A 20,657-nucleotide genomic window follows, 5' to 3' on the forward strand; every position below is an offset into this window, starting at 1 on the left:
CCAAGCGCCGGGCCCCGGGACCGGTTAAATGACCAAGCGCCGGGCCCCGGGACTGGTGGAAGGACCAAGCGCCGGGCCCCGGGACCGGTGGAAGGACCAAGCGCCGGGCCCCGGGACCGGTGGAAGGACCAAGCGCCGGGCCCCGGGACCGGTGGAAGGACCAAGCGCCAGGCCCCGGGACCGGTGGAAGGAACACTGCGGGATCTGTGTAGGCTCAGGGCTGGGTACACAAAGGCTACATCTAGACTGGCATGATTTTCCGCAAATGATTGTAACGGAAACATTTTCTGTTAAAAGCATTTTCGGAAAAGAGCATCTAGATTGGCAGGACACTTTTCCTGAAAAGCACTTTTTCTGGAAAAGCGTCCGTGCCAATCTAGACGCGCTTTTCCGCAAAAAAGCCCCGATCGCCATTTTCGCAATTCAAAATTCAAGCGGCCAGTGTAGACAGCTGGCAAGTTTTTCCAGGAAAGCGGCTGATTTTCCGGAAAAACTGGCCAGTCTAGACACAGCCTAAGAGCCTATGGTGACCATCGTGGCTGGGGCCCAGCGAGGTCCCTTGGGGCTGCCTTCGGGCTGGGGGTGGCTGCCTGCCGAGGGTGGGGTCCGTTCCCCGGGGCTTTGCGTTCTCGTGGCGTTGGCGTGTGTCGAAGAGGCAGGGCGTTGTGCCGTGTGGTGCCTGGCGCACCCCGCGCTGTGTGGCTCCCAGACGTGCCTTGCCAGAGACCCATGCTACCCAGGGCGGTTGTGGCCGCGACCGGGGAGCTGGGGCAGTATTTGCGACTGGCCTGCAGGGCCTGGCCCGCCCCGCCTGCTGTGATGTGTTGTGCATTTGTGCGTGTGAGGGGGGCGGCCGACGGAGCTGGCTGAGGCGCCCGGCTAGCGAAGGGGTCGGGCAGCGAGTGATGGAAGAGCTGCTGGCTGCCTCCGGCCTGTTACGCCGGGTCCTGCCGTAGAGGTCTGGGGGCTGCAGGGCTGCTGGAGGGAGCAGCCCCCCCTCACCGTGCATGGTGCCGCGCTCCTGCGCGGAGGCTGCCCTGGCTGAACGTACCCGGGCCCTGGGCCGTGCAAGGGACCGCGGTTACACCCTGCTCCAGGCGCTGCGCCAACTCAGGCAGAGGGAAGCTGCGAACTCCCGTGTGCGCCCCCCCACTGCCCAGTGAGCACTAGGGGAGGGGCAGCTGCTTGGGCGCCTAGCTCCGGGGGATCATGATCAAGCCTCCAGAAGGGGGGGTGTCTTCTGCCACCTGAAATTTGGGCCTAACTTGGAGGCCTTGCCCCTTCCCGCCGCGTTTCCCAGGGGTAGCTCGGCCTTTCTGGGCACCTAGCTCTCCGGTACGGAGCCCCGGGCCCCTCACTCAGGGACGAGCCCTCCCCTCGGCAGCAGAGCCCCGAAAAGGCACCTAAGGCCCCCGTGAGAATCTCGTCCTTAGGCGCCAACTCCCACTTCCTGTCAGGCGTAGGCGTCTCAGCGCACCCCTGTGCAGCTGGGCGCCGCCCCTGCGTGCCGGCCTGTGTGAGCCGCACGCCTGCCATGAACCGCACTCAAACCTGCTGCAAAGATCCTGCCGCCCCGGGGGGGGGGTTCAGCACCGGGCCCCAGCGCCTGCACAGCTAGGTTCAGTGCAGCCCAAGCGAGTGCAGCTGGGCTCTGAGTGGCTCTGCCGTGGGCTGGGCAGCCGCGCCCCGCGTGGCCAAGTCACGTTCGAAACCGAGTCCAAGTCCCCTTTGGAAGCGTCCCCAGGGGCTCCGCAGTATCGCGAGCGCCGCCGAGGTCACGCTACCGGCTCCCGGGGACTCGCCTGCAAGTCTCTGCACGGGCCATGGAGACGACAGAGGCAAACGGGTTTGGAAAACCCCGGGCAAACTCGTTTTATTATTCGTTTTATTAGCAGGATTTGTACATTGAAAAATAATTGAAATCTTCCTACTGAACAAACCAAACCATTTGTCTGAGAGTGATTTAGCACCCAGTTGTGGTGATCATTAGTTTAAAAGTAGCCTACACACTACACAGCACGCTGGTCATCTTCCCCTGCTGAGCAAGACAAGAGCAAATTATACACCCAAGAATTACGCTTAGTCCAAGAATACCCTTAGCGGCTGCACAAATTCCCCCTCCCCCCCAAGGAAAGCAGCGTGGTTCCTGTTTCTTGCCGCTTGGAGACGGGACCGTTTACAGCGAGGGCCAGGACTACTTTTCTGTCACAAGACAGTTAGCGGATCCGGCTGTTCCGCAGACGCCCTGAGGTGAGTACATCGCAGAGGAGTGTGTCTTGTTCTGGGGCTGTTGCCGTCCGGGTCAAGACGAGAAAATCGGGTTAAAATATTCAAATTCAGGTGCCCGAGTACGGTCTGGGTGTCTGACACTGGGCAGCAAAGCCGGAAAACATGGCAGGTGGCTTTCAGAGGAGCAGGCGTCTGCGTACTTAGAACCGGCTTCCTCTGGGGTCCGTGGCCATTGGCCTATTGGCTTCCCGGTGCTGGAGCAGCGCGTAGTCCTTTGTGACCCTCAGTTCCCGCTAACCAGCATCTCTGAGCACCGCTCACCGGGAGCCGCCAGATAACCCTGCGCCCCCCAGTCCACAGCCACCTCCTGCACCCCAAACCCTGCACCCCTGGTCCTAGACCAGAATGGTGCCCCTCCAGCCAAAGACTGTACCCCGCCTGCACCCCAGCCCCTCCCCAAACCAAGCCCCCTCTTCCAGGCCCACATCCCCTCCTACACGCCAACCCCTGCCTCACCCCACAGCCCTCTCCTGTATCCAAATCCCTTGGCTCCATGCCCAGCCTTGCACCCCTGCTGTACCCCACACCCCACATCCCCAGCCCACTCCAGAGCCCCCACCCCCCGCTGGAGCCCTCAGCCCCTCCCATACCCAGACACCCCCATTTAGAGCCCTCATCCTCACCCCTTGCCCCCCCGTCACACACTGCCCGAGTGTGGAATGACTTGTGTTACGTGCTACGCCGCTGCCAGAGCGGGGCACAGAACACACGTCCGTGCACCCGGCCAGACAGCAGCAGAGGGACCCTGTCGCGGCTGATGCAGGCTAAAGAATTCTGCTCAGCGCGGTGCCCAGCGCCCGTCAGCTGCTGCTTCTCTCTCGCGCCCAGCGCCACAAACATGAGGCAAACAAGAGCCGCCTGACGCCCCCCTTGCCTGACGCCTGCGGCAGAATGTGGCCCCATCCGGCAGGCAGATCCCCGCAGCGGGGCTGAGCCAGCGCGGTCTGCATGGAGCTGAATGCAGGAGCCCGGCCATTGCAGCGCCTCTGCACGTGGCTTGTGTGAAACTAACTACGCCCCAGGAAGGAGGCAAAGAGATGGATGGGCCCGTGGAGAGGAGACAGACGCCTCAGGAATGCCTCAAGTCACTCAGCCGGGAGGCTTTGCTTTGAGCGTTTCAGAGCGTTTGAGGCCAGAATAGACCAAAATCACCTGCTCTGAGCCCCCTGAATTTCACAGGCCAATTAACTTGCACCCGATGCCCTGACATTAAGCCCAAAGACTTTAGTTAGACTCAGGGTACGTCTACACTGCACGCTTATTTCGAACTAAGTTGTTCCAGAACATTTAGTCTGCAATAGCTTATGTCGAAATAGCACATCTACACTGCAGGGAAGCCTCAAAATGAGTCCGAGGCAGGTTTTCCTGATGTGGACGTGCTATCTCGAGTTAGAGCCCCAGGAGGCACTGGGGAAGGCTAACTTAGAAAGGCCCTGGTGGGGGCTATTTCGAAATAGCAGCAGTGGAGCGTCTCCACACGCCTTATTTCGAAATACCTAGTTCGGAATAGGGGCTATTCCTCGTAGAATGAGGTTTACAGATTTCGGACTAAGCCGTCGGTTATTTCGAAATGGCCGTGGAGACGCTCGCACTGTTATTTCGAAGGAATGGCGCCATGTAGACGCACCCCACAGTGCTCAGGCCTCCGGAGGCTGAACTGTTGGGAAACCAAAGTTCCACCCAAGCTCGAGGCCTCCTTCCCTGGCAGGGGCTGAGAAAGGCCCTTGGTTCATGCCAGCAGCTGGCCCAGGCCCGGGGAGCGGGGACAAAGCCGATCAGCAAAGCGGATCCCCACCACAGACCTGAGTCTGACTTTCAAGACACCGAAAAGAAACCGGTTTGCTGAAAAATAGGCGTCTCCAGGCTGATTTTGTCATCTTCGTCATGGCACCACGTACCAAGCAGTGTAGGGGAGTCTGCACACCAGTGCATACCAGTGTACAACGAGTCATTGGGCAACGGCGCATGCTGCTGAGCTAGTAACGGGGGAGGATGCTCGAACTGGATTCCTTCGGGGCCGCGCTGGAGGTTTTATGACGATTTCCATCGCAGCAGAGAGAACGCTTTGTGGATCACGTACGTCAAGGTGGCTGCAAACGCGAATACCTACAATGGACACACGGCTGGAGTTAGCCGCTAAGGGGCTGTGTGCGTAGACGGGACGTGCATGTTGTGGTTTGTGTTTGCCCGGCCAGCAGGATTCATACTAACCGGCACAGGGCTTGGAGCCCAAACGCCAGGGCTCCGTGCCAGGGTTGCTAAAGTCACTTAAGTGATTTAGACGCCTAAGAGCCACTAAAAGTCACTTGGGCTCTGAAGCGCAAAAGTCACTTTTGAAAATGGGTCAAGTTCTTGCGTCACTTAGGTGCTTTTGCAAATGTTACCCAGAGCCTCACGATATTGTTTGTGAGTGTCTCACAGTAGGTGGTAGCTCAGGCTCTGGTGGAGTCTCTCCAACTTTTACCCTTTCCCAAAATGGCTGCCATCTGCCATTTCTTTCAATGGGACTGAAGCCCCCGTTGGCCCTCAGTTAAGATGGCTGCCACTTTCCCTCCATTCTGTGGTTAAAGGACAAGTTGCCTCAAGTACAGATCTTCACTGGCTTCTCCTGTGCTCAGCGGGGTCCGGGCCGAAGCCCCGGCTGGGCTACGGGAAGAGGGTCACTAGAGCGTAGCCCTCAGCAGCGCTGTATTCGAAAGCTGTTGAAACCAGTGGGCGTGTGAGGCAAGGAAGGGCTCCTGAGTGGCCCCAACCCCCGCCAGAGATGGGGATGGATTAAGCAGCTAACACGGCCCATTATCACAGCGCGGCAGAGAAGGGCTAGTCCCCTCCCGCCTCGTGGAGGTGCTGGGTCTGAGGCTGCCCCCAGGCCCTGCAGCTTTCACCCCTGGCACGTTTTGTCCCCTCCCGCCCTGGCACGTCTGATGGGGTGAAAGCTACTGGATACTCACCACTGCTGAGATATCTTCCTGGTAAATTTTAAATGAGAACGTGTCTTTGGCCTGGATGGTGGCAAAGGCTTGTAAAACCGCAGCACTCAGGTAAAACAGAGCAGCCATTGAATGGTAGAAGGCATCCTAGGAATAATAGCAAGACCAGTTAGCAATTGCTTCCAGGAACGCCGCTCAAGCCGGCGAGAACAGAAGGAACTCTGGAAAGAGCAGATCAACCGTGTGGGTCAGTCAGAAGCCAGACGGTGCTGCAACAGGCGGGGCAATGCCAGCCCATTGGGAAACACCGATTCGTGGTGAATTGACCCCAAACAAAATATTTTGTTTCTATTTTCCTGACAGAAAATTGGAAAACTTCTACAAATGTAACATCACCCTGTAGAAAAGTGTGTTTTCAGCAACTGTGTGTTCTGTCAATGTTATTTTGACAGAAAATTCCCAACCAGCTGCAGCTCTGATCTTCCAAGTCCCCTGCCAACAGCTGGCCCCTCAGACCAGCCTGTGCCTGCATGCGGAGCCCCAGCCCATCGCTGGCTGCCGGAGATGCAGGGCTTTGGGGAGGCAGGGGGGAGGGAGGGCTGCCCAGGAGGGGCTGTGGTGACTCAGCATCGCTCAGCAGCAAGGGGGAACAATTGCTTGTCTGAACGGGCGCAACGTGCACAGCAGCTGGGCTGCCTGAGCCAGCGGCAATGGAGGCAGCTTATTCTGGGTTCCGAGGCCAGAGAGCAGCGTCCGATAGTCCTGCCGGGGCACAGCGAGAGGCCCATCCCCCTAGCACACGCGCCTAACGTCACCTGGCACCGGTGAACACCCCACTGATTCAAGCACATGCCAAAGTGTTGTGTGGCTCAGGGCCCCGGGCTCGGCCCATGCTCCGCGAGCCCCACAGACACAGGCCAGCTTACCACTGCGAGCCAAGACGATTTCCCACCGTGCGCACCGCAGAAATAGAGGCACATGAGGAGCGTTGACAGAGTGAAGCAGAACACGGAGACAAACATCACCCAGCCTTGGATCATTGCAGAAGCTACACGGGTCGAGGCCACCAGAATCCAGACAAGGCCGCCAAAGACCTACAAGGAACAAGGAACAGGGAGAGAGAACAGATCAATTCCTGGGTCACGTTCTGGTCTCAGAGGACTCGAGGCGTCTGCCGCCTCACCCCGAAAGCTGTACAGAAAGATTGTTTCTTGAGGCAAGAAGGAAACTAGGGATTTGGATTTACCACACCCTGTCTTAATAAACCCAAGAGCTTCAGGAGGTAGCTGAGTTCGTCTGTTACAGAAAAAACCAACCAATGGTCTGGGAGCATTTTCTAGACTAACAGAACATGGAGATGGGATCATGAGCTTTCATGGGCACAGATAACCAGAGTTATGAGCTGGGGATATGAACACTCGAGAGGGGAAGAGGAGAGGGGAGAGAAAGAAAAAGGGAGGGGGTGGGAGACAGAGCATCAGGAAGTATCAGTTTCTTGCCATTTCAACCAGAAAGGACACTGTCTCAACGACTTCATTACCTGCATCCTGCTTCAGAAGCCTTTTAAATCTGCACTTGAAAGGGAATCCTCTGAACTGTCATTCATGCTAAAATTCGACACTCTGCGCGGGGGGCTGAACAAAGACTCTAGCTATCTTTCCCATTACAAAGATAGCTTCCCCAATTATCACCTCTAATACCATTAGCTCACAGACATTTACCTCCCCCCCCCCCTTCCATCCCCCTTCTGTTCTGAAATGTGATTTGTCCTTTTCATGTGTGTTCATTTTTTTAATTGTATCCTTTGATATATATGGTTGTGACTATTTTCTTCCACTATTTGATCTGAGGAAGTGGGTCTGGCCCACGAAAGCTCATCACCTAATAAACCATCTTGTTAGTCTGTAAAGTGCTACATTGTCCTACATTTTGTTTTATCTGGAGAATGGGCACTTAAACCTAAGCAGATAAACATCAAAATCAATAGCTAGATTCCTAAGACAGGAAGGATACCACTCAGGGAGCTGTTAGCACTTTCCACACCTCGATTTCCCTTCTTCTCCGGCCATTCACAAGGCATCAGTTCAAAGAAACCGAGGTGACAAGAAATCACCAAACTCCACAATTTACTTTCATGGAGAGAGGAAGGGGGGCCCCATCGCGTGTGTAAATACTAAATAGTACCAAAACAAAGCACTTGATCATGAAGAGCCAAAGTGTTTCCCCGGGGGTCCAGCCCACATGCCAATCTAACATTAGCGAAATGGTCACATCCTGCTCCTCCAGTCGGTCGACGGTTTCTTACTTTTCTGGGTTTTTTAATGACATTTGTTGTTGAAAATTAGATTTGCCGTTAGCAACACAAATTCCAATACAAAATCGAGTCTGCATCTTGGGTGCTGGCCAGCAACTGAGCTCAACTTTGCATTTGCTGCCTTTCAAAACGAAGCGGCTTTTAACCCTGCCTGTGAGCTTGGCGCTGGGTTTCTGGCTGTCGGTGCAGCTGCCATTGGGGTGCACATGGTGCACTTGCAACAGCAGCCACAGCTTTCCACTGGCGTCTGGCTCTCTGCTGAATGAGTGTGGCAGTTAGGGCTTCTCTACACAAGTTAGTGAATAAGAAACCCTTCAGTCGGTGTGCCTACAGGCTGTCTGCACTGCACCTGGACACCCGGAGCCGGCCCGTATCCGTGTGCCTACAGGCTGTCTACTCTGCACCTGGACACCCGGAGCCGGCCCGTACCCGTGTGCCTACAGGCTGTCTACACTGCACCTGGACACCCGGAGCCGGCCCGTATCCGTGTGCCTACAGGCTGTCTACACTGCACCTGGACACCCAGAGCCGGCCCGTACCCGTGTGCCTACAGGCTGTCTGCACTGCACCTGGACACCCGGAGCCGGCCCGTATCCGTGTGCCTACAGGCTGTCTACACTGCACCTGGACACCCAGAGCCGGCCCGTACCCGTGTGCCTACAGGCTGTCTGCACTGCACCTGGACACCCGGAGCCGGCCCGTATCCGTGTGCCTACAGGCTGTCTGCACTGCACCTGGACACCCGGAGCCGGCCCGTATCCGTGTGCCTACAGGCTGTCTGCACTGCACCTGGACACCCGGAGCCGGCCCGTATCCGTGTGCCTACAGGCTGTCTACACTGCACCTGGACACCCAGAGCCGGCCCGTATCCGTGTGCCTACAGGCTGTCTACACTGCACTTGAACACCCAGAGCTGGCCCGTACCCGTGTGCCTACAGGCTGTCTACACTGCACCTGGACACCCGGAGCCTGCCCGTATCCATGTGCCTACAGGCTGTCTACACTGCACCTGGACACCCGGAGCCGGCCCGTATCCGTGTGCCTACAGGCTGTCTACACTGCACCTGGACACCCGGAGCCGGCCCGTACCCGTGTGCCTACAGGCTGTCTGCACTGCACCTGGACACCCGGAGCCGGCCCGTATCCGTGTGCCTACAGGCTGTCTACTCTGCACCTGGACACCCGGAGCCGGCCCGTACCCGTGTGCCTACAGGCTGTCTGCACTGCACCTGGACACCCGGAGCCGGCCCGTATCCGTGTGCCTACAGGCTGTCTACTCTGCACCTGGACACCCGGAGCCGGCCCGTACCCGTGTGCCTACAGGCTGTCTACACTGCACCTGGACACCCGGAGCCGGCCCGTATCCGTGTGCCTACAGGCTGTCTACACTGCACCTGGACACCCAGAGCCGGCCCGTACCCGTGTGCCTACAGGCTGTCTGCACTGCACCTGGACACCCGGAGCCGGCCCGTATCCGTGTGCCTACAGGCTGTCTGCACTGCACCTGGACACCCGGAGCCGGCCCGTATCCGTGTGCCTACAGGCTGTCTACACTGCACTTGAACACCCAGAGCTGGCCCGTACCCGTGTGCCTACAGGCTGTCTACACTGCACCTGGACACCCGGAGCCTGCCCGTATCCATGTGCCTACAGGCTGTCTACACTGCACTTGAACACCCAGAGCTGGCCCGTACCAGTGTGCCTACAGGCTGTCTACACTGCACCTGGACACCCGGAGCCGGCCCGTATCCGTGTGCCTACAGGCTGTCTACACTGCACTTGGACACCCGGAGCCGGCCCGTATCCGTGTGCCTACAGGCTGTCTACACTGCACCTGGACACCCGGAGCCGGCCCGTATCCGTGTGCCTACAGGCTGTCTACACTGCACCTGGACACCCGGAGCCGGCCCGTACCCGTGTGCCTACAGGCTGTCTACACTGCACCTGGACACCCGGAGCCGGCCCGTATCCGTGTGCCTACAGGCTGTCTACACTGCACTTGGACACCCGGAGCCGGCCCGTATCCGTGTGCCTACAGGCTGTCTACACTGCACCTGGACACCCGGAGCCGGCCCGTATCCGTGTGCCTACAGGCTGTCTACACTGCACTTGGACACCCGGAGCCGGCCCGTACCCGTGTGCCTACAGGCTGTCTACACTGCACTTGGACACCCGGAGCCAGCCCGTACCCGTGTGCCTACAGGCTGTCTACACTGCACTTGGACACCCGGAGCCGGCCCGTACCCGCTGCCTTGGGCTTGAGCCCAGGGACTCTGTAATTGCAATGGAGCTGTCTGAATCCTGAGTTCTGTGACCCCAGGGTGCAGGCAAATCCCTGGCTCCTGCCTGAGCCTGTTGGTCAGACTGCCGGTGGGGGAGCGCTCCCCTCATTGGGCCAGTGTCCGGTGGGGTGAGCGCTCGTCCGGACCAGCAGGGCTACAGCGGCACGTCACTGCAACCCAACTGCCCGTAGCCTGAGCCCAAGTCATGGGCATGGGCATGTGCCAGCCGCGGGTGTCTAACTGCAGTGCACACGCATCCAGCATGGCCCACGCACAGCTCTGGAGCGCCTGCCACACACGTTGCCTCCCCATCGCCGCCATTCGCAGCTGGCTGCGCTGAATCCCACGAGCCCCCGGGCGAGGCCATGCTCTGGGCCTGGAGCAAAGGGCGGCGCAGCCTGGCGGGCGCCCCTCCAACTGTCTGTCAAGTCTGGGGCAGAACGGGCCCGGGGCCCTGCTCTTCCCCCAAAGCCGCTGGGACGATTGTCAACCCTCCCGGCAGCTGTTCTGGCAGCGCCCAGCCCATTCGCAGCCGCTGGCCATGGGCCCGGGGCTCGCCGGGTAATTCGGCTCCTCCCAGGCAGGCACAATTCTGGGCCACAAATCAAGCCGCACTCACCTCCCGCCTGCTGCTAAGCGCCTGGCTCGCCTCCCCCCCCCACACCCGCTCTGAGCCTGACTGAACTAGGCCAACGCGGGGTCTGGCCGGTGCGGCAGAGGGCGGTGCCGGGAGAGCCGGCTGCGGGAAGGGCGGTGGCCGCGGGGTCTGGCCGGTGCGGCAGAGGGCGGTGCCGGGAGAGCCGGCTGCGGGAAGGGCGGTGGCCGCGGGGTCTGGGCGGTGCGGCAGCGGGCGGTGCCGGGAGAGCCGGCTGCGGGAAGGGCGGTGGCCGCGGGGTCTGGCCGGTGCGGCAGAGGGCGGCGCCGGGAGAGCCGGCTGCGGGAAGGGCGGTGGCCGCGGGGTCTGGCCGGTGCTGCAGAGGGCGGTGCCGGGAGAGCCGGCTGCGGGAAGGGCGGTGGCCGCGGGGTCTGGCCGGTGTGGCAGCGGGCGGTGCCGGGAGAGCCGGCTGCGGGAAGGGCGGTGGCCGCGGGGTCTGGCCGGTGCGGCAGAGGGCGGTGCCGGGAGAGCCGGCTGCGGGAAGGGCGGTGGCCGCGGGGTCTGGCCGGTGCGGCAGAGGGCGGTGCTGGGGCGGGCCGGGGTCGACGCTGGCAGAGACTGAGCCCGAGCCCAGCGTGATGCCCTGCAGCCGGGAGGGCGTTGCTGATGTTTTCTGCCCACACAGGGCAGCCTGCTGCTGCATGCAGCTTCACCACGCTGGCCACACCGCCCATCGGGCACACGCATCAGAACTGAGCCAGGCACCTAGGAGGGGAAGCAGCCGAGCGTCCCAGCAGGGCTCCCCTTGGGGCCGCACAGGAGCCCAGGCTGTGGCTAGTTAAACAGAACGGCCAGCGCCAGGCTCGGGGCCGGGAGATGAAATTGACAGTCGGGACTCAGCAAACCCTGAGGAATCTGGCCCTTGAGTTTGCACGGGCTGATGAAGACGCTTTCAAACCAGGCAGGCATGTAACTCGGGCTCCCTCTCGGCGCGCTCGGGTGGTTCCCTGGCAGCCTGGGGGCGTTTCTGTAGCTGCACCACAGGAAACCTGTTTCTTTAGGGCCCCAGCAAAAGAACAACGCCAGCGACTCCGGGGTCACGCAGGAAGCGGCCGCTCAGGGCAGCCAGCACCAAGGTGAAATAAAACTGCTCAGCTAGCTCCAGAAAGCGCCAGGAAGCTCCGCTTGGCAGGGCACTGAGGCTGCCAGGACGGACCCTCTTGTGGGGCTGCTCAAGGGGGTTTCTTGCGCAAGGAGCAGTGTAGGCAGCTCCTTCTTGGGCCAACGTCTGTGCCGCAAAAATGGCAGCTCATTAGGTATGCAAATGAGGCACAGCGATATTCATCCCCGCACCTCATTTGCATATGTTATTGCCCAACAATGCGCAGTGTAGACGTATCCTCACTGTTGGAGGAGGAGGGGAAGTGGGAGGAAGCGTGCTCTGTGTCGCAAGAAGGGCTGAGTGGACGCTCCCAATTTTGAAATAAGCTCCGCAATTGACGTGGCTCGTTGCTTATTTCGAGTAAAGTCCTTTGGGAGATTTACCGTAGACATGGGAGCCTGCCGAATCGTGGTCAATGGTTATAAAGCTTTAACGGTTATTATGTCGACATCTCCCGGCGTTAAATAATTACCTGGCGCCCATTCCCATTGTCTGGCCCCCACCGCTTCCTACAATCGTGAAGATTTAAATTATTAAAAGAGGGAACAAATGCCTCAGCAGTAAATAGCTGTGGGAATGATACAAAATCCAAAGCCTCAAACCGTCATTAAATCCCCGGTCACCACGATCCATGCGCGTTCCCCCTGCAAGACCCGATGGCATGAGCATGTTATCAGGCCTCGGGCCCTTTTGCCACAATAAGAGTTGCATAAATGCACCGAATGTCAATGTTTTCCCTGATAAATGTGGCTGCTTTATCAGCCCGGGGAGGCAGTTTCAGCTTCACACTGGGCTGGGTAACGCTTTATCGGTTAATCAGCTGTTGTTGCCGGTATGTGACTCCCCCTAAGCACACAGCGGGGAGCGATAAAACGGCCACAGGCGTTTTCCAGACAATTGGTATCTACAATTATCGGGCCGTTGGCCTGAGAATGCCTTGCAGCCAAGCAGGCCTAGGAGCAGGACGCGCTGGCCACCCACAAGCCTGCCCTGCCTCGTCGAGCACAACGAAGCTCTGGGGGCCCTGCAAACCGGGAGTGTGGCTAACCCTCCCCTTCCTGCTGCTCCCCGCGTGCTGCATGTTTGTGCGCCGGGGCCGCCCGTGTGCTGCTGAGTCCCAGCGACAGGGAAGCGAGCGCGGGGCAGGGCCGAGGCGGAACCGCCGGGAGCGAGTTCGGGCTGGTTCCAGGACAGGATTAGGCTGCTCAGTGCACAGCGGGGCAATCGCGAGCGGTGATCACAGGAGACCGGCCGCCCCGGGGGAACCTGCGAGGCCGCCCGCCCCGAGTGCTGCCCTTGAGCAGGGCGGAGGCCGGGGTGCGTCAAAAGGAGCCGCGCCCGGGTCGGCCTCCCAGCAGGGGCGGCTCGTGGAGGCGGAAGGCAGGGGAGGGCTTGGGTCCCAGCTGCGAGGGAATCCGTTCCCCAGGCAGGGACCCGCCGCAGCCGGGCGTTAACTCCCCGGCTCAGGAGCGCAGGGCTGGAGCTGCCCAGCGACTCTTCCAAGCTCCGTTCAGTAGCGATGCCCCTGGGGCAGGGACAGCCCTGGGCAAGCAGCGGCCTTCCCCACCCTGCCTGGGAGGAGCCGCCTTTCCCTCTGGCTCGGGGAATGGCTGGGGGAAGGGAGGCCCGGGGCCTGGCACTATTATGGGGCCTGGATTCCGGCCCAGGGCAGGGCCTGACCAGCGAGGGGCACCGGGGCCGGGGGGTTCCACCCTCCCTAGAGCCCCCTCAGCGGGCGGGGCAATGAGCCACACCCTGGCTTCGCGGACGCCCGGGAGACTCGGTCGGGCGCCCGTGGGGACAAGGGCCCGTGCAGAGCGGACACGAGGGGGAGGGCTCTGACCCACCCTCCCAGAGCGCTGGGGGGCTATGGGGACAGCATGGGGCAGGAGCCCCCGCTCCCAGACTAGAGCAGCCGGCTCCCAGCAGGGCCCTGGCCTCGGGGCGGATGCTCTGGGGCATTTCTGCTGGCGCCAGGAGGGGGCGTGAGGCGAGGAGCTGGGAGACCAGCACAGCTGGGAAAAGACGCCAGAGAAACCTGGGGCTTGTGGGCAGGCGCAGGCGCCGGGGTGAAGGGAGCGTGGGCCAGACGGCCGAGCTGGGGCCCAGGCATACGGGGGGCTCGGCGCTTGGCCCGCCTCTTGGATCCCTGCCTGCCCTCTTCCAGGGGTGGGCTGGCCTGGCGGGATACCGGCAATTTCCTGCTGGGCCGTCGTGTCCACCCGCCGGTGCCCAACCCGCCGCCTGCGCCGCGTGCCGGACCTGACACAGGGGTGGGGCTTGAGGGGCGCGCAGGGGTGACGTCATGGGGAGGGCCGTTCTCAGCCATTTCCCGGGCCTGTTTTGATTGCCAGTGCGCTCCTGCCTGCTTCTGCTCCTGCTCAGTGTAATCTCAGAGATCCCACCGGGAGCCCATGTTCCCCCCAGCCCGGGCCCGACAGTGTTTACCCCCCTCTGCTCCAGTTCCTGCTGAGGATTTGTTACAGGCTGGTTCATTCTCCACCCTCATCCCAAGCGCCCCAGCTGCGCGCTCCTCACCGCACGGCCGGCCGTGAACAGGCTCCACTAGCGCTGGGGGGCGCGAGAGCCAAGAGGCGCCCTGCAAACGCTCCCTGGAACATTCCCCTTCGCGGTAGCGTTTCCGAACGTGACACACCCGACCGGGTCCAGCTCGAACACTTGCTCACGCTCACCGAGCGGATCCCTTTCCAGCCGAAGCTTTCACCACACGGCACACAGAATCCTAGAGCCCAGGGCGGGCAGAGCCCTTAGGAGTCAGCCAGTCCAGCCCCCGCCCAAAGCAGGACCAACCCGACTCAGTCAGCCCAGCCAGGGACCTGTCAAGCCAAATCAAACACCTCTAGGGACAGAGATTCCACCCCCTCCCCAGGAACCCAGCCCAGCGCTTCCCCACCCTCCTAGGGAAATAACTTTTCCTAATAGCCAACCTAGACCTCCCCCACTGCAACTTGAGCCCATTGCTCCTTGTTCTGCCACCACTGAGAACAGCCTCTCGCCAGCCTCTTTGGAACTTCCCTTCAGGGAGTTGCAGGCTGCTCTCAAATCCCCCCTCACTCTTCTCGTCTGCAGACTAAACAGACCCAAATCCCTCAGTCCCTCCTCATAGGTCATGTGCTCCAGCCCCGAATCATTGTGGTCGCCTCTGCTGGACCCTCTCCAATGCGTCCACATCCTTTCTATGGTGGGGGGCCCAGAACTGGACACAATACTCCAGATGCGGCCTCACCAGAGCCGAATAAAGGGGAATAATGACATCTCTGGATCTGCTGGCAATGCCCCTCCTAATGCCCCCTAATATGCCATTAGCCTTCTTGGCTACAAGGGCCCCCTGTTGACTCATCTCCAGCTTCTCATCCACTGTAACCCCCAGGGCCTTTTCTGCAGAACTGCTGCTTAGCCAGTCGGTCCCCAGCCTGTACCAATGCTTGGGATTCTTCTGTCCCAAGGGCAGGACTCTGCACTTGTCCTTATTGAACCTCATCAGATTCCTTTTGCCCAATCCTCTAAACTGTCCAGGTCCCTCTGGCCAGAGCCTTTCAGCACAGACGTGACCCCTGTTCTCGCCTTGCGATGGTTTGGGGATCAGCCCGTCAGACGCTGCACACACGGCCCTTCCCCGCCATTTTCCTCTTCCTCTCCCCAGGCCCAGGCCCCAGGGTGGGGAAGCAAACCTGAGTGACCCTGACCTACAGCAGCTACGGCTCGGGCCCCGTGTCCTGCTGAGCAGCACCCCCCAGACACCGGCTGCCTGGCCACGCCCTGGCTCGGGGCGGGCCCCTCTTGCCCTCGGGCCCCCCCCCCCCGTTCTCACACGTGCTGGAGCGAGGACTGGAGCCGGTCAGAGCTGTTTGCACGGAGCCACGTGGCAGCTGGCCGGGTACCAAATGGAGTCCCAGTCTGCGAGGCCACGGGCTGCCTGGTCTCCCCCATGGCGGCTGCCCGAGGGAAGGCTGCACGGCCTGAAAGGGGCCTGCACGCTGCAGCGAAGGACACCTGGACTGTCCACCCCCCTCAGAGATTTTTGGCGGGTTCCTGTCACGGCAGAGGGAGAACCCAGCCCCTGTGCGTCCTCTGCAGCCGCCTGCCCCCCCCCAACCCATTCGCTGTCTCGCGGCTCCCCCGGGGCGCTGGGCGGGACTTGCCTCTGCCTGTGGGGCAGCTGCCGAGGGGCGGGGACGCGGTTCCCGGGGGTTGGATGCCGAGGAGCGGGGACCCGGTTCCCGGGGGTCAGATGCCGAGGGGCGGGGACCCGGTTCCCGGGGGGTGGATGCCGAGGGGCGGGGACCCGGTTCCCGGGGGTCGGCTGCCGAGGGGCGGGGACGCGGTTCCCGGGGGTCAGATGCCGAGGGGCGGGGACCCGGTTCCTGGGGCGGCTGCCGAGGAGCGGGGACCCGGTTCCCGGGGGTCAGATGCCGAGGGGCGGGGACCCGGTTCCCGGGGGTCGGATGCCGAGGGGCGGGGACGCGGTTCCCCGGGGGTCGGATGCCGAGGGGCGGGGACCCGGTTCCCGGGGGTCGGATGCCGAGGGGCGGGGACCCGGTTCCTGGGGCGGCTGCCGAGGGGCGGGGACCTGGTTCCCGGGGGTCGGATGCCGAGGAGTGGGGACCCGGTTCCCAGGGGTCGGATGCTGAGGGGCAGGGACGCGGTTCCCGGGGGTCGGATGCCGAGGAGTGGGGACCCGGTTCCTGGGGCGGCTGCCGAGGGGCGGGGACGCGGTTCTCGGGGCGGCTGCCGAGGGGCGGGGACGCGGTTCCCGGGGCGGCTGCTGAGGGGTGGGAGGTTGTGCTAAGCCACTGGGGACGCAAAGGGGTCTATTTGGGCCTTGCAGAAGCTGCTGGATGGGGGGGCTGTAGAAAGGGCCCCCCAACCCTGCCACAGGTCTGAGCAACACGAGGGCTGCTTGCTCTTGTGCTATTGGACCCAGGCCTGCGAGGTGCTGAGCCCTCCCACTCCTGAGGGGTGAAGGAGCTGGAAGGACTCGCCGGAGGCCCCAGCCTTTCCCAGGCCCTGAGACCCTGGAACCAGACATACTGGAGCCTTGTGACCGTCTGGGCCAGGGACGGGCAGTCGGCAACGTGGGCCAGGGCGCCGCGGCCTCCCCAGCCCGCCCGACCGCCCAGGCAGGGGCTGCTGCCAGCGGGGTCGGGGGCCGTGGTGGCTGCCCGGCTCAGCGCCCCAGCTCGCCCCACGGCCAGGAAGGATCGGGCTGGGGGGTGGGCAGGGTTTGGCTCCGGGTGGGGCCTTGGGCAGAGAGGGTGGGGGTGGGGCTGGCGCTTGCCTTCCCCAGCTGAGCGTTCTCCCGCCGCCCATGGAGCCAGGGGTGTGAAAAAACACCTCCCCGGCCCTGCAGTTCATGGCGCTGTGGGAACCAGGCTCCAGCACTGGGAGCCGCTCTCATCGGGGTGGTCTCCACGGAGCGCTGGGAGCTCTCTCTCCCGCCGTCCCTGCCATGCCTCTCACTTGACAGCGCCGCCCCGGCAGCATTGCTGCAGCTGCGCGTCAAGCTGCCAGGGTGCGGCTGGACTGCGAGGGTCTAGCGGGAAAAGATGCGCACGTTGCCCTCTGCATTTTCGTGCCTTTTTCCGATACTTTTGTCGGAAGAGGCTTTTCTGAAATTTGGCCCGTCTAGACAGGGCAATATTTCAGGACCCCCCCCCCCCTTTCGAAAGCCCCCTTCTTCCTCGTGGAACGGGGCGTACAGGGGCTTCCGAAAGAGCCAGTCTGCTCTACGGCTAAAAAACAGCGGAAGAGCAAACGCGCCCCTGGACGTGGCGGAGTTTTGTTGGGACCCCCAGTCTAGCCATGCCCAAAGTGCAGACCAAGCCTAACTCCTGGGCAGGATCAGCCCTGCATGACCTACTGATGCTGAGCTGTCGTTGGTCAGAAAGCACCATTTACAGGCTGACCAGTGGTGCACAGCCAGTTGTACTTGTCCAGTGACATTTCTCAGACAAGGGCTTTATCAGCCCCGGCTTCCTGCTGTTTGCAAACTGCACAGAGCAGGGGGCAGCGGCGAGTCGGGAGACAAAGGAGCCTCTGCCCTGTGAACAAAAGACAGGACTACGCAGCACTTTGAAGACTAACAAGATTACTATTAGGTGATGAGCTTTCGTGGGCCAGACCCACTTCCTCAGATCAATATGTGGAAGAGAATTGTCTTTTGTTTCAGCTGGACCAGACTAACACGGCTGCATTTATATCACTACTCTGCCCTGGGAGACCGTGAATAAATCCCTAAGCTGTTCAGGTGAAACGCTGGCCCTGGGCCAGCAGCCTTTCACCCTGTGAACTCTGGTTTGCCTGTCACACCAAGAGGGGGGTCAGAATTTTCTTTTTCTCCCTTGTGGAAAGTGTTAGCGTTTCTCTGTAAAACTGAAAAGTTTTGGTCCCAAAACAAGTCATTTTACAATTTTTATCTGAATTATTGATTTGGGGGGTTGTCTGTGTTTTAATACAAAACCCTAAATGTTTAAAGGAAAACAAATACTCCTCACAAGTTTTCATTTAGTCCAAGTTCCACTTTCCTGTTAAAAAACAGGTTAGATGGAAAATTTTCAGGCAGCCTCACTTACATCTTTAATTAATTGTTGTTAAATGCCTGGAGACTTCTTACCGTTTTCTCCCACTGTAATATTCCGGTTATATAATCAGCCTAATTCTTTCTCCTTGTGCCTGTTCATTCGGTACCATCTGTAACCCCACGGTCTCAAATGACTCTTCAGACATCAGAGACTGCTGGACAGCTGCCACCGTCCAAGAGGAGCAGGGTCGCCAGCCCACTCTCACACATTGAAGATGACTCTTCCATTGAAGAGCATGTCCGTCGATGGACCTGGGGTACGCTGTGTGAGCTGGAGTCATACCAGCCCTTTATTGGACAGGCTAAGCTTTTACAGCCGTCCACGTTCTGTACAGCCAAGCTCCACTCATTGAAACAGGCCCCTGCCGTTTGCAGCCGAGTTAGATTTGTGGCCAGCAGCTCAGCCTCTGCCTGGCCCCCTAGGAAAACTTGTCCTAGGGAGAGACGTCTCAGCAGGAAATCGCCCTCACAGCCAACAGGCTCAGTTTACCTGTTTTACCAACTTCTCTCTGCCACCCCAGCACTTGGCTTCCCCCTGAGACTACTCCGAGATCCACAAACCCAGGTCTCTGGGCACCACCCTAACGGTCATGCTGCTTCTACAATTCAAGGAAATAAAAAAGCCCAAACTTACGAATTCTGGGATAAAGAGGAAATCAGGAAACGTGGCCAGGACAGAGAAGCCACTAGGCAAGGACACTGAAGCGGCTGCGGATGACATCTTGGTCTTTCAGCTGACCCACCGCAGCTGGGAGCAGACGTGGCTTTCAGATGCAGCCTCCACCTCTGAGACAGGTGAATTCGTAACTGATCGACCTGCCTAGAGGGAAGGAGCTAACATAGGTGTGGCCAGCTCATTTGACAGACTTGCCCGTTGTGTTTGCAAGCCTGGGGAGGGGGCGGGAGAGGAATGTTAGATTTTAACTTTCCTGTAGCTTTGGATCTAGCCTTAGATCTCCTGGGCCAGGCAGGGTTAGTGGTGGAGACCTGCTGGCCCAGAGGGGGCTGGAATGAAATGTTCCAGGGATAACTCAAGGGACGGGGCCCAGGTACTCTGCTGGGGGAGAGCAGTGTCACCCACCCTATTGACATCAGTGGAACTGAGCTGATTTACACCCCCCGCGGGCCTGGCCCTGGCTTGTGACCTGAGCCCTGCCGCTGCTCCACAACTGCATCCACAGCTGCTCCGTGAGAATTGGGAGATTTCCAGGGGCCCCCTTAGCACCCAGCACCTCCTGCAGCTGCCAAAGCCTCGGGCGCTCCCCCAGCCAGCCGCCGTGGCTTGGTAGCACTGGGAACACGGCGGGGACAAGCCTGCCCTGGAAAGGAGGAACCCGCGTCCCCTGAGCGAGGGGGCCCGTGGCCAGAGCGCTGAGCGCGACCCGCCAACGCGACAGGTCGCCACGGGCAGCGGTGGCCCGGGCGCATTTAAATCAAGAGCTGGCAGGTAAGAGCAGCCTCCCAGCTCCCCTGGGGCAGGGCAGGGACTCCCGGGGGGGGGGGCTGTAGGTCAGCCCCGTGATCTGCTGACGCCTGCTGCCCTTACGCGCTGGGACTCTCCGTTCCAGCGACCCGGGCACCCTCGACCCCGTTCTCCAGCGCGAGGGGCTGCCGGGGGTGCCGGGGGCTGCCGGGGGCAGAGGCGCAGGGGGCAGGGCGCTCAGGTGCCTGACGTGAGCGGCCAGGAAGGGTCATGGGCCCCGGAGCTGCCTCAGGACAGTGACTCAGCCAAGCTCTGAAGGGTGGGTGGGGCAGGACTCCTCCCCCCCCCCCCCCCCCCCCGGGAATGCAGCCCACATGCCTCTGTGAGGCAGGGTCCCTGCAGGCCCTTTGAATGGGCACCTTGAAGCAGGAGCGGGCAGGGGCCACTGAATGGAGCCCTTACCACGGGGGTGGGGAACCTTTACTGGGCCAGAGCCTGGCGGGGGGGGGGGGCAGGACACTCCCCACACACCAGAGCCTGACGGGGGGGGGGGGGGGCAGGACACTCCCTACACACCAGAGCCTGGCGGGGGGGGCCCAGGACACTCCCCACACACCAGAGCCTGATGGGGGGGGGCCCAGGACACTCCCCACACACCAGAGCCTGGCGGGGGGGGGGGCCAGGACACTCCCCACACACCAGAGCCTGGCGGGGGGGGGGCCAGGACACTCCCCACACACCAGAGCCTGACGGGGGGGGGGCAGGACACTCCCCACACACCAGAGCCTGGCGGGGGGGGCCCAGGACACTCCCCACACACCAGAGCCTGATGGGGGGGGGCCCAGGACACTCCCCACACACCAGAGCCTGGCGGGGGGGGGGGCAGGACACTCCCCACACACCAGAGCCTGGCGGGGGGGGGGGCCAGGACACTCCCCACACACCAGAGCCTGGCGGGGGGGGCCCAGGACACTCCCCACACACCAGAGCCTGGCGGGGGGGGGCCCAGGACACTCCCCACACACCAGAGCCTGGCGGGGGGGGGGGGCCAGGACACTCCC

General features: G+C 61.2%; 1 protein-coding gene across 2 annotated transcripts; it reads right to left on the reverse strand.

Annotated features, from left to right (window-relative positions):
- Positions 1-4,153: 4,153 nt before the first annotated feature.
- MAL (mal, T cell differentiation protein (MAL blood group)) lies at positions 4,154-19,013 on the reverse strand. Of its 2 annotated transcripts, XM_075925832.1 has the most exons (5): positions 14,111-14,379; positions 12,045-12,081; positions 6,146-6,313; positions 5,241-5,366; positions 4,154-4,395 (listed from the first exon to the last, which is right to left on the reverse strand). In XM_075925832.1, the coding sequence occupies exons 1-5, from the start codon at positions 14,191-14,193 to the stop codon at positions 4,321-4,323; spliced, it is 489 nt and encodes a 162-aa protein (XP_075781947.1). In that variant the 5' UTR covers positions 14,194-14,379; the 3' UTR covers positions 4,154-4,320. The 2 variants fall into 2 exon arrangements, with proteins under 2 accessions (XP_075781947.1, XP_006112685.2); XM_006112623.4 differs by lacking the exons at positions 12,045-12,081; positions 14,111-14,379 and adding an exon at positions 18,808-19,013.
- Positions 19,014-20,657: the final 1,644 nt, after the last annotated feature.

Source organism: Pelodiscus sinensis, chromosome 3, assembly GCF_049634645.1.
Source record: "Pelodiscus sinensis isolate JC-2024 chromosome 3, ASM4963464v1, whole genome shotgun sequence".
In the NCBI taxonomy this organism is placed as follows: domain Eukaryota; kingdom Metazoa; phylum Chordata; order Testudines; family Trionychidae; genus Pelodiscus; species Pelodiscus sinensis.

What these genes read in the sequence shown, in the direction of transcription:
- MAL (XM_075925832.1), bottom strand. Translation starts at nt 14,193, where the DNA reads ATGTTCCAGGGAGCGTTTGCAGGGCGCCTCTTGGCTCTCGCGCCCCCC. An exon ending in TGTTCACGGCCGGCCGTGCG is followed by an intron (nt 12,082 to 14,110) that starts GTGAGGAGCGCG and finishes TCACGATTGTAG; the next exon opens with GAAGCGGTGGGGGCCAGACA. An exon ending in ACAATGGGAATGGGCGCCAG is followed by an intron (nt 6,314 to 12,044) that starts GTAATTATTTAA and finishes TGTTCCTTGTAG; the next exon opens with GTCTTTGGCGGCCTTGTCTG.